The 13,498-nt window shown below is 37.4% G+C and overlaps 1 protein-coding gene across 2 annotated transcripts in view; it reads left to right on the forward strand.

The window, feature by feature from the left end:
• Positions 1–13,498, forward strand: part of RALGAPA2 (Ral GTPase activating protein catalytic subunit alpha 2) — a 110,098-nt gene that overhangs the window by 31,592 nt on the left and 65,008 nt on the right. For both annotated transcript variants that reach the window (XM_065739492.1, XM_065739491.1), the window contains exons 13-23: positions 169–317; positions 720–831; positions 1,529–1,766; positions 2,319–2,483; positions 6,880–7,017; positions 7,521–7,618; positions 8,504–8,594; positions 8,736–8,912; positions 11,222–11,415; positions 12,093–12,191; positions 12,445–12,600. In XM_065739492.1, coding sequence (XP_065595564.1) covers positions 169–317; positions 720–831; positions 1,529–1,766; positions 2,319–2,483; positions 6,880–7,017; positions 7,521–7,618; positions 8,504–8,594; positions 8,736–8,912; positions 11,222–11,415; positions 12,093–12,191; positions 12,445–12,600 — 1,617 coding nt within the window. The remainder of the gene's footprint in view (positions 1–168; positions 318–719; positions 832–1,528; positions 1,767–2,318; positions 2,484–6,879; positions 7,018–7,520; positions 7,619–8,503; positions 8,595–8,735; positions 8,913–11,221; positions 11,416–12,092; positions 12,192–12,444; positions 12,601–13,498) is intronic.

Genomic DNA, 13,498 nt, shown 5'->3' on the forward strand with positions numbered 1-13,498 from the left:
TAGAACGATTTAGAAAAATAGAGTGTTAGATGAAATGTGAAGCTTGCTGTAAGGAAAGTAAATGATTTAACTAGGAGAGGACAAGTGTTCTATTATTCTAAATCTTGACCTTTTATTTTTTCTTTTTCCTTGCACTGTGTAAACTGATTGTGAATGTCTGTCTTGAAGGTGTTCTTGACAAACTCTGCCAATGTTTTTTTGTTGGAACCATGCATTGAAGTCCCTGTGCTTCTGAAGGAGCAAGTTGATGCTTGCAAGGCTGTTCTGAGTATTTTTAGGCGCATGATAATGGAACTATCAATGAATAAAAAGACCTGGTAAGTTTAATACATTCTACACTTAAGAGAAGAATATTAATATTTAACTGCTATGGGAGGATTATCAGAAAGGGGAGAAGGAGAGGGAGAGAGAGAACTTACTCAGAGATGGTCCTTGTTACACATGCCGTGCTTACAGATTGCACCTGAATTGAATTGTGTGGTTGTAGGTTCTGCTGTGCCTTCATCAAAGTGCTTTTTGATTTCAAAGTTCTGCTCATGACTTCCGTTCCTGAATTTACCTTCTCAAAAATTAATTTCTCCAGCTCACAGTCTTTGTGTGATCGCATTCTGAATGTGTAAAGTTTACTGAGAATTAACAGGGTTTTTTGGTGCATGAAAATTAACACGTATGACTAATAGAAACTGTGAACAAGAAGTACAATTTTGTTTTGGAACCAGGGAGCAGATGTTACAGATACTCCTCAGAATAACAGAAGCAGTGATGCAGAAGCCGAAAGAAAACCAAATGAAGGATACATTTGCTCAGAGCATGTCAGGATTACTTTTCCGAGTGAGTGTTTTCTGTGTGTTTGACACTGGTTTTCTATGCTGGTAGCCCATAGTTTTGCTTAAGTACTATTGCATGGTACTGTGCAACATATCTGTAAAACATGAGAAAGTTCTCCTTTGCAGTAATACAATTAATTGTTTTATTAAGACAGATTCTAGATGCCATAAGCAGTTGATTTGATCTATCCTTCAGAGCTTTGTTGCAAACTGTGGTATGGTAGCACAGGCAGATCTCATTGTGGGATATCTTCAGTGAGTAGCTCTGAACTGTAAGCTATGTGCAGACTTTTCTAGAAGTAAGTTCATCTTGCAGGCCAAAACTAAGTTACACTTAAGATGAAAATGTGTGTACGTGCTTTTTATACATGATCTGTTCAGAGCTGAACGTTACAGGCATAACTCAAGCTCTGGAATCGTTTGAAAGGTGTAGCAGTGATTGGTTCTGTGTTCTATTGTATTCTTATCACTTTATGAACAATTTATTAGCTTACCAGGAGAAATACAGGCCATCTGAAGCATCTCTATCAGAATTTTAAACTTTTCCTGTTCAGTAACTTATTACAAATATGTACTCACCGATTTCTGGGAATGATTTCTGATGAAGAGTTATCTATTTATATCTGCATGTTACTGATAATCAGCAGTAATATGTGAGATGGATTTCAGCAATGATGTGTGACTTGTTTATTTCATCTTAGACCCTCATTGTGGCTTGGATCAGAGCAAACCTGAGTGTCTACATTTCTCGGGAGTTGTGGGATGAGCTGCTTAGTGTTCTGTCTTCCCTGACTGACTGGGAGGAGCTCATAAATGAGTGGGCCAACATCATGGACTCTCTGACGGCAGTGCTGGCGAGAACTGTGTATGGGGTGGAAATGACTAACTTACCCTTGGATAAGCTCAGTGAACAGAAAGAAAAAAAACAGAGAGGAAAGGGTTAGTCCCCGTGCTTCACAGTGCTTTTTGTATCAAACAAGTTAAATATTTAAGTTTAAACTTTAAAAGATCTACCATTAAATACCTCTTAATCTCGTGTAAGAACCTGATTAATCAAATTTGAAGGGCTGTGGATTTTTATGTTCTCATCCTTCATTGTGCTAGGAAGGGTAATTGGGGTCAATAGATGGTGGCTATTTAGCAGATTTTAGTATGTGCTCAAAATGATTTTTGTTCTGTGCTGCAGGAATGAATTGCGATTTCTTGTGCTGTGTATTCTGGTATCTCCATCAATGTCAGAATTCTTTTCCATGGACTTTTATTAAACTTTATGAATTACAGTATTTCAGCTATATTTATATGCTGCTTTGCAATTGATGCACATAGTTGAATTTTTACTATGATTAAAAAGCAATTACTACATCAACTGTGCTGATTTGAAGATGAATATATTTTCCATGTTCAAGTGCATGTAAGTTCATTCAAACTGTAGAAGAAGGAATGACAAAGCTTACAGTACTAAATGCTGAACATTTTTGTTTTCCCTCTAAGGTGGTGTTTTAGAGCCTCAGAAGACAGCTGTAGTTGGAAGATCTTTTTCATTAAGCTGGAAAAGTCATCCTGAAGTTGTGGAGCCCATGAGATTCAGAAGTGCTACCACCTCTGGAGCCCCAGGAGTTGAGAAGGCAAGAAACATTGTTCGTCAAAGGGCAACAGGTTAGATCATTACTAGATATTCTATTCCCAAACATCCAGTAATGCTCGAGTTTTATATCTGCCTTTGAGTTGTGACTACTACAAAAATAGCTCAATTTAACTAAACATGGATGTTGCATACCCGAGTCTGGATGTCTGCAGTGCTACAACTATGAATAAAAGATCAAAATATTTTGGAAAATACTGCACGCATGATCTTAAACGCATTGTGCTTCGTTGCAAGTTAGTCATATGGAAGTTAGGGGTTTTTTTGTTGAAAAGAAAAAAAATTAAAATTAATTCCTATTTTTATCAAGTCATAAGAAAGCATTTGTTAATATCAGTCATGCATAGTTTTTGAACTTTCTTGCTGCTTGCTTTATCACAAGATGAAGCAGATATTTAGTAAGCATCCTTTCCTATTCAGTTGGTTTATCTTCTGTTTAACACTGTGACAATAAATGCATAGCAGCTCTTTTTCCTTTTTTCTCTCACATTTAATTCTGGAAAGAAAAAATATAATGGAATACAGAAGGGAGAGTGGGGTATAGGAATGATAGGGGGGATGTCTGAAACCCCAGGTGTTGAAAGAGACCTAATTTTTCAAGCATATCAGAGGCCTGAATTTGGTCTCTGTTTTATGGTAGTTTGTTTCTGTATTCCAACCCAGTGGGCTGTGATTTAAACTCTCCACAGAAAGTCTTCTCTGTTTTTGAATAGGTGCTGTTTTTCTAAGCAGCTTCTTTCCTCATTCATAATAGATCAGTTGTGTTTTTTACCAGCAGAATATTGTTGACAAGTTGGTTGTCAGACAAGAGGATGGACTTCAGGTGTAATAAGACTCTGGTTTCATATTGTGTCTTATGATCATATAAAGTTATAATTATTTTGGCTTTCGTAGGATTTCTAGTGATCAGTGACTCCCAGATCAGCAGATAAAAAAAAAAAACACCTAATATTGGCATATGCAGATATAGCAAATACTAATTTCAAGTACATAAGTTATGTCTGTTTTCTAAGAGTAAGATTGTCTAGGAAAAACAAAACTCAGCTACTAAAATTCTAGAGGTCTTATCTTTCAGAAAGAAATGTAGCAGTCCTTCAAGGAATTACAGAAACAGAAGTAGTCAGGAAAGGACAGTGGAGGTTTGGGGAAAGCATCTCCTGCCCTGGGGCTTTTTTTTCTTCCCTCACTGAAGAACAACATAAAAAAACACTAAAACACTTTATTCAACATAACAAACACAAGAATACCTTTTGCTTCCAAGCAAGACTTTATTTTGATCTTCTGCTTGCATCAGGAGATAAACAAATTAACAACAGGGTATTACTGCAGCAGCACACTATGTTGCTTGAATAGTTTTCCTTCTTTCTTCTCTCTTCTGAGTATCAGCACAACATTGTTGTGAGCAAAAAGAGAAAAAGCACAACAAATGCCTGATACGTTTCTAGTGCAATTGATGAAAAATAGATGCTTTTTTCTAAAGGAGGCTTCAAGCTTATGATAATTGGATGTTAATCATTAATATATTTTAAAAATCTGTTGTAATGATGATAGACGCCCTCTAAAGCATTAGCCACTTTGGAGCATGTGTTTCCTGTGGCCTGAGAGATTATTTAATGCACAGGTTACAAAAGAAATGTTTTCAGATCCCATGAGAGCTGCTCGTCTCTCTTACAGATGATGAGAGAAGCTGCCAACAAAATAATTCTGGATACAAATCTTTACTGTCTTTGAGAGTATTTTTTAGTTTTGTAGAAGTGCAGAGGTCCAACAGTAGTTTGAGTGTTCCTACCTTCTCTACTGACGTAAGAATCCAAACCCCATCTCACAACTTGCATGTTTCATCATGCTGTCTGTAAATGGAGAAAGCAAGTACGCCAGTGACAGTCTACAAGATAATTCGGGACGTAAGCTACTTCAGTTCAGGTCATGAAGCACCTACTAAAGCAGGGTCAGCATTCTTATCAGATGAGTGCACTCAGGGCTTCATCATGGCTGGAGCCTTAGTTTAAAAAACAAGAGCTGAGGTAGCTGTATTTTTAGATTGACTTCTGAGAGGCACACTGTCCCACTTCTCAGATGAAAATGCATTGTTTTCAGTCGAGATAAGTGAGTGGAAGAGGTAGCTAGTTTTTGGGGCAGGTGGAATGTTGCTAGCAGAAAGAAGCTGAATAAGTTGTTGATTTTTTTTTTATTTTGAGCTGCATGTACTGCCAGTGGTACTGCAATGAGAAGAAAAAAGGGTAAGTCAAATAAGCCCATCTGTAGTAATCACAGGCTGACAAAATAAAAGATTCCACATCGTGGGATTGTTGTGATTCAGAAATAAACTGATTATTGTATCTTCAGTGTCTGAACTACACTGTACATTATTAACTTAGGGCCTACAGAAAATATCTCAGAGCTTGACACTATAAGATTCTTTCAAAAGGTTTGTTTTTCATTGTGTCATGACATTCCAGATTCTAAGACCGTGCTGTTTACTGACATAACTGTTGCTTTATTTTTTCCTGGAAGCTAAGCGAAGCCAGTCTATCAGCAACTGTGTTCATCTTTATGAGGCTTTGCCAGCTACTAAAAGTGTACCTCTTCTGCTTCACACTGTGAGCTCTCTCTTACCTGGTATCTCTTACACTTCTTGCTCTCACAGACTGTCAGGTACTGTACTTTAAAGTCATCTGTTGTATAAATGTTCTTTATATTTTTAAGCTTTTGTCTGTTCTCTTTCTGTCCAGTTAATTGTTCTTTATGAGTGTGGAATGAGGTGTTTTGCACTGGTCCTGTTTCTCTTTCCTAGATCTGTTTGAAACACAGTGTTAAGTAATATTGGTAGCCAGAAGGAGTGGAGCAAGTTCAGTGGAAGCATATCTTCTTCTTGTTCGCAGTTGGAAAGGGTTGAAAAAAATGTGACCACTTTTTAATGATTTTTGTTATTCTGTCACTGGAACTGTATTCATTAGCAAGATAAGTAACCTATTCAGGAAAAAAGAGGACAGGAAGAGCTTCTCAAAGAACTGCAATAGAAACTAGTTGTGTGCACAGATGTATGAGACAGCGCAAGCAAACGTGCAAGAGAAGTCAACAGGCTGAGCTGCTTGTACTTGATTTAAAAGAGAAAATTCACTCTGTGTCACACTCAGTTACAAATTGATGCTTACAAATGTGGATTTTTTTTCTAAAGAAGTTTTCCTGTAATTATTGATTCTAGAAGCAAGTCTGTGCCTCTTAGCTCTTGTGTAGTATTTGATTTCTCTCAAAAGTACTACAAGCCGTGCTGGTTTTGTTCATTTAAATATTAGAAGATTAACGTGAATTATAATTTTATTGGATTTTTACTCCTTAATAGTAAAAGTAAAAATTACTAGAATTGCTAAATAAATAAATGATTTTCTCCATGTTTTCATTTTTAATTACTTGATTTACTAAAAGTTTCCAAGCAACGTATACCTAGTGTACAAAGAGTTAGAAATGCAAGAATTAAAGAAGTTTTGCGTGTGGTGAAAATTACGGCTCTTTGTGGATTCTTATTCCATGAAATATCATGAGTGTTTTTCATCCCATGTTGTTGCTTTTGATGATAGTGTTGAAATGGTTGAAGCTAGTGAATATGAATGATGAGCTTTCGTGTACTAGCTGCTTTCCATGAGGCTTTTAAAGTTGACAGTGATACTTTGAGGTCAGTAAATACCAGAATGTTTGCGTTTGTGAGACAGTATACTGAAATAGAAACAACTATATTGTAATTTAAGTGCTATCTAAACTCAGTTAGTGTAGATTGAATTAAGGAAGCATGCTGTCTTCCTCCTGCAGGCTGCTGCTGCAGTCAGTGCAGGTCGGTGTGCCATCTTCTGTCCTGACGGGCTGTGCTTCTTGCTCATTTCTGCATTAGTGTAGCCTCAAAGTCAGGGCACACAGACCAGCAAGGAGGTAAGAGGGAGAGCAAAGGAAAGGAGAGGAAAATGGATGGCTGATGGTATGGTCATTTTATTTTGTGTAATATGTAAGTAAGCACAGTAACTTTTTCTGCATTACTCTGTAGTCTTTTTGCTGCATCTGTCTCTGTTTCCAGAACAATCAGGGTTTAGCTGTGGTCTGCAGTACTGAAAAGTACAGTTTTGTTCTCGTTCCATCCTCCAACCCTTCATTATGCACATGGAGAAAATTCCTTGGGGTCTCATTTTTTTTTTCTAGATCTTTCACAACTTAAACTAATAATACATCTCTCTCTGAACTTTGTTTTTCAAAATGTAGTTTTAAATTCTCTGACTAGGGGTTACATTCTAGCTTTTGTAACTTGGAGATTGAAGTACTTGAGTGAGTCACTTTTTCAGTTAGCTTTCATAGCTGAGGAGTTAGCAAGTGTGTATAATTCTGCGGTCATACTAATATGTGGTTTTTTTATTAAATCAACAGAAGTTGAAGAATCTCAGCAGTTGGAAACTTTGGCAGGAACAGAAGCTACAGGCCTATTTGTAGACCAAGAGCAGCAGCTCACTCGAAGTAGCAGCACTTCAGATATTGCAGATCAGTTTCCATCTGATTTATTTCAAGGTAATTTTGATGAAGCATAATAGCACTGCGCTCATGAAGAAGTGCTGAGACTTCTTGAGCCTCACTGATGCCACTGTTACCTTCTGTGATTTGAAGTCAGGGTTGTAAAAAGCTTTTTATCCCATTTTCCTAGGAGATCTTAGTGTCTTGTTGATGTTTTTAAGAAGTTATAGACCAAAAATGCAGAACTCAACTTTTAATAAACAAGGGCTTTATTAAATCTATGCATTTTTAGTATCACTGTTTAAATTCATCAAATGCGTTTGTTTTCATGTTTTCAAATGAAAAGTTCCACTTCTGTTCTTACTGTGCAACTGTGTTGTGCATAGGAAAGATTTGTCACAGCATCATGGGTTCTTCCTTAACAATCCATGAATATTTTACAATTTATATTACCTTGCTCTGAAGCATATGTGTAAATGTAACTGATATTTTCTTGTTATTTGCTTTGTAATTTTGTCAAATTTTTATATGCTTTTTTTTTTCCCTAATAAAATGTCTAGGCAAAAAGGCTGGCAGTTCTCATAATCTGACTGCTTTAGACTCCAAATCAATTCAGGAAAATAAGGAATGTTTGAAGAAGGAACATGAAGCTGAGCATGTAAGGCAAAATAGAAAATGATTATTGAGATCTTGTTTTATGTAAAATAAATCTATTAATTAAAAAAAAATCCATTGCAAATCAGATGGCTTTTCCTATTCAGAAATTAGCAGCTGAAAGTGTGAATATTTGTTATTTACATTTCCAGTATGGAATCAGGAATTAAGCTTTAGCTGTTCCTTTTGCTGTTTGCTATAATCATTCTGTAACTTCTGTTGCTGTAGATTGCCAATGCAATTTAACATGATTTGCTACGTACTGTTCTTGTAAAAGAATTCTGTGCTTTTCTGTATTAATGACAAACAAGTGCATCACTTTTTTTTTTCCTTTTAAATAATTAATGGTTTTTATAGAGCTACACTATGCTGGAATAAATGTTTGATGGTTTGATGTGCTGGGGAAAATAACTTTCCTTCAGCAACATTTGTATCACCAGCTATTTACTGTGGGTTGCTTGCATAAGTTAACATTTAGACAGGCAAGCTTTGTAAATTTTTAATGCGACTTTGGAAAAAACAATAGAAATAATAAATGACTTCATCTTTGTGCAAGTATAATGCAATGCAGTATGGAGGACTGCAAGAGGAGTCTCGTTTCTGGTCATTGGTTCTTCCATATGTCTGCACTTATTGTACTGCTATGCTTTGTGGTGAAGGTGAGGGGGGAGAGAGACAGAGATGCAGGCTCCATTGTTGGGAATTAAAAATTAACCTGCATCCTTATTTCATTGTCATATATAGATTTTAAATATCTTCACTACAGTTAATTTATAGGAACTTTCCCTGTGTGTGCATTTGTGTATCTCGAATCTGCAAGAATATAATGTAGTCCTCAAAAATACAGTTAATAAACTGAAATTAATGCTTTCTGTTTTTTCCTCTGTAGGTGCTAGTACGGAGGAGCAGTAGTACAGCTGAATTAGATTTGAAAGCAGACTTGCAGCAAACACAGGGAAACCGTAGGGAGAGAGAAAAAAGTGAGTTCCAAGAAATATGGTATTCTTTTACGTGTATCAGTTGAAATCAGTGAGACCATTTTGTCTTGTTAGGTCATGTTATGCCAACGCAACCTCTAAAAGTAGGATCTGAGATCTTTATTCATCCTCTGCTTGCTTTAGGTGAAAGTGTTAGCAGTGACACATCCATTGGGTTTAATAATGAAGTAGAGATTGCTCTCATCCCCTGGCAAGCCTCTGAGGAAGACCACGAAGTTAATGCATCAACAGATGTTTGTGTGGATCCGGATGCACCTCGCTGGCTTCAGCTTAGTCCTTCAGATAATGCAAATTTAACAGGTACTCTAGTCCAGAAATTATATTTTAGATTTGTATCTCAAGAAGAAGTTCAGTTTGTGTGTTTAAAAAAAAAAAAAAAAGTGCTTTTAGGCATGGTGCCAAGCTTTGATCAGTCAAAAATGAGGCTTAAATAGGCAGAGTTTAAAGAATTAAGATAATCAGATTGAACCTGACGGAGGTTCATTGTGATCCAGGAAGTGATCGTGTAGTTAAAAATGATTGTTTCCTATTGTGTCCAAGTAATCATCTGAGATGTGATAGCTGATCACTTGTGCTCTCTTAGCCTGCACTAGCACTCAAGTGAAAAATCAAGATGTATTTGATTTTAGGATTTGGAGGCTTTCTAAAATAAACTGTTTTTCTGTAGAACCCTGTACGGTACAAGGCCAAAAATACTGTGTTGTCATCACCCAAACAGCATAGATGTGTGAAATTTCCTATTGAGAATCTATAATATGCTTAAAAAATAACATCTGTTTTAACGCTTTAGGAATTCATAATGCTGCCAGAAACAAAACAAAGGAAGCAAAAAGGAACAAAATCACAAAAATGGCTATTTTAGGAACATAGAAGGATGCAAGTTATCTCTTCCTAGGTAGGGGTTTCCTGCACCTTTCCTCAAAACATTGGACACTGAGTGCTCAAAGGCACCATACTGGACCATAGCTCTGATTCTGCCTGCAGACAGGCTGCCACATAGCTTTCCTTGCTCTGAACATAATGTAATGGCTTTTGTCATTATCATTTGTGCTTCAGTGTGGAATATTTCATTTACTATTTAGGCATATTAGTTCCATTATCATGCCCAAGTTCAGAAATGCCTGCATTCCTTCTCCGGTTCTAACGTGCCATGTCAGGAACTGCTTCTGTATAAAATGATAGTGCCAGAACGTGTTCTTCATCACTCAGAGCACATCATTTTTAGCTCCATTGTACAGTTGCATTTTCGGGTCATTTTATACTGTGTGATCTTTTAAAAACAAAACCAAAAAAACTAAGGCTTAGCAATGGAGATACGACGTGTAAAAGCCAGTTATTGGCTGAATAAATCTTCTGGAGCACACAAGTTTCAGACATGCACAGAGAACTGCATTTACTTCCTTGCTACAAAGCCTTGAGTGAGGGCAGTTTGTGATACCAAACTGATGTATAGTTGTGCCCTCTCTATATGGTAAGTCCTTTAGCCTGTTTTCTTGCCAGTTTTTCTTTTTTTTTTTTTGAACCATATGTTCCTTTGAGCAGTGCAGAGGAGGGAGATGATTTGGTGGGGAGAGAACTTCTTAGAAGGAACGTTTGTATAAAGAGTAATTGGTCTTGACAGCCTTCTTGGTTTATCTGGGAAGGTGGTCATTATGTTCTTCCCTAATGTGTGCTACTTGAAGGCCACATGTCGTGCAGGTCCATCATTAGCAAGACAGGCTCCCTGTACCTAAGACTTGTGGGACTGGGAATATGTCTTCACTGTTTTACTTATACTGTTGTGGTATTTTTCCTCTCTAGTCTGTGTGTTCTTGACTAGGAAGAACCTAAGAAGTGTCCTTTTGTAAATAAATACATAGCTTCAGTCTTTTTTGCTCAGTAAACTTTCCAGACTTCATAATTAACATTTCAAGCTTTTGGTTCTGTTGTCTTGAGCTTTCTTTTAACAGTCTCTTTGGAAATAATATGCTGAGACAGAGTCATAAATTCTGTATGCCAATTTTGTATGTTCTGTTTCTTAACACCGTAACTTCCAGGTCTCTCTACTGTAATGTTCCTGTTGGTATTTAAATATAAATCTTTGCTTTTCATCTTTTCTGGGCAAAAGTTGATGTGTTTTTTCCTTGCGTCCTAGGGAGATGTAAGTCCCTGACCTATAAGAGTTTTGCTGAGAAACTGCTTCATTGTGAAAACTCTTTTACACTACTAGTCATTCACATAGGAAAAATGAATCCCATTTGTTGATTACCTTGATATTTTATGTAGGAAATAGAGATTTCCTTTACTGTGTGTGTATATGTAGGTAGTATATAATATTAAGGTTGTCTCGGACTCCATAATCTTGCTGTTACCTATTTCAAACCCAAGTATACAAACTGTTGAATTGTATGTTTTCCCTGAACACCTAGATGAGAATAATTTGATCTGTAAAAAAAAATAAAATAATAATACTATGACACTCTTTCAGTAGTGGTCATTTTTTATTATCCAGCCTAGTGCTTTACATTTTTCTGACATGTGCTTGTAATTTCCAAGTCTCTGCGTGAGCTAACTGCTTGTGTTCTGGGAGATCCCATCAGAAGTGAAACTGAACCTTTTCTAATTTACAGACAGCAGTGAATTCCTTGCTGATGACTGCAGTATAATTGCTGGTGGAAGCCTCATTGGTTGGCATCCTGACTCTGCTTCGGTGTTATGGAGGAGGATCTTGGGAATTCTTGGAGATGTGAACAATATACAATCGCCTAAAATTCATGCCAAAGTTTTTGGGTATCTCTATGAGCTGTGGTATAAACTTGCAAAGGTATTGTACATAATATTTTCATCTAATGATAATAACTAATTTTTTTTAAATAATGCTTAGATTTGACATAGGATTAGCATCTGCAATGTAAGGATGATATTTGAGGATTATCCCCTGTAGAAAATATTCCCATTTAATAACAAGATTTTAATTAATTTAAATGGCTTAATGAAACGGTAGCAAAGAAAATAGAGATGGAGGATAGAATACTACAAACATTGATCTTAGGGTAAAAACTAATGATTAACCATAGAATCACAGAACTTTAGGGATTGGAAGGGACCTCCAGGGATCGAGTCCAACCCCACTGCCAAAGCAGCTCCCTAGCCCAGGTTGCACAGGTAGGTGTCCAGGCAGGTCCTGAATGTCTCCAGAGAAGGAGACTCCACCACCTCTCTGTGCAGCCTGTGCCAGTGCTCCATCACTGCACTGCGAAGAAGTTCCCATGCACATTTGTTTGGAACTTCCTATGTATCAGTTTGTGCCATTTCTCCTTGTCCTATCACCACAATGTTGGCTTAAGCAGGAACTCTCTGTATAGTGCAGAGTATAGTTCCTTTAAAGTAAAAAAACAACCAAACAACAACAAAAAAACAACAGGAAAGTAATAATATGAAATAAATAACCTTAATAAAGTGAACTGTTTTTAATAAACTCTCTTCTTTTAAAAACACCAGATAAGGGATAACCTTGCTATAAGTGTGGACAATCAATCTACTCCCTCTCCTCCTGTCTTAATTCCTCCTCTCAGAATATTTGCATCATGGTTGTTCAAGGTCAGTTGTTTCTGAAGTTTTTCACCTTTTTTTTTTTTAATTTTATTTGTTGATAATAAATTTGTATCTGCTGAGTTGCACTGTTAAGTTCTGTAATCACTGCTGGCTAAGACAAGTGTATTTGAAATGAAGTCTGTTTTAATAAATACACACAGTAGATTGGATTTATGGAAAATCTGCTGAAAATACAGTTTTGTATTAGTGGGCCAGTAGAACAAAAAAGTATCAGTTCAAGGCTTTTAACTCTTTTCAGGCAACCACCCTGCCCGATGAATATAAGGAAGGCAAACTTCAGGCATACAGGCTGATCTGTGCTATGATGACGAGACGTCAAGATGTTCTGCCAAATTCTGATTTCCTGGTTCATTTTTATTTTGTGATGCACCTTGGCTTAACAAGTGAAGACCAGGTAAAAGCTTTACTTGAGGAAAAAGCTCTGTAAGTTACTGCGTGCTGATGGAACTGTCTGTATTTTCATATTTGAAAAAGCAGAAAGGTAAGCAAAGCTCTGTAACAGATTGTTTTGTGAAGTTAACCTTGTGTAGTAGCATAGTCTACTCTGCTCTAGTTTGAGCTTTTGCCTTACTCTCCAGTTTTATCATACTAGCAAGGAGCTGCTGTTGAAACATTGTGTCTGTAGATAAATGTCATTTCTAGGTCTTTATACCATGATTTGGCCTAATCAATGATGTATTCAGTGGGAGATGATGAAAAGACTTAATCTGCCAGGATGTAAGAGGATTATTGGACCTCAGAAGTAGCTAAATACTCTTAAGTCCAGCTGGTGTCCCGTTATGAGTGGTGTCCCCCAAGGGTCGGTATTGGGGCCCATCTTGTTTAATATCTTGATGACCTAGACGAGGGGATTGAGTGTACCCTCAGTAAGTTTGCAGATGACACCAAGTTGGGAGGGTGCGTCGATCTGTCTGAGGGTAGGGAGGCCCTTCAGAGGGATCTGGATAGGCTGAACAGCTGGGCTGAGCTCAATGGGATGAGGTTCAATAAGACCAAGTGCCGGGTCCTGCACTTTGGCCACAATAACCCCATGCAATGCTATAGGCTTGGGGCAGAATGGCTTGAAGAATGTAGAGAGGAAAAGGACCTGGGGGTGTTGGTTGATGCTCGGCTTAACATGAGCCGGCAGTGTGCCCAGGTGGCCAAGAAGGCCAACAGCATCCTGGCCTGTATTAGAAATAGTGTAGCCAGCAGGAGCAGGGAGGTGATCATCCCCCCGTACTCAGCTCTCGAGTACTGTGTTCAGTTTTGGGCCCCTCACTACAAGAAGGACATTGAGGCCCTGGAGCGTG

Source organism: Cyrtonyx montezumae, unplaced genomic scaffold, assembly GCF_038088225.1.
Source record: "Cyrtonyx montezumae isolate F1298 unplaced genomic scaffold, pur_monq_1.0 scaffold_24, whole genome shotgun sequence".
Lineage (NCBI taxonomy): Eukaryota > Metazoa > Chordata > Aves > Galliformes > Odontophoridae > Cyrtonyx > Cyrtonyx montezumae.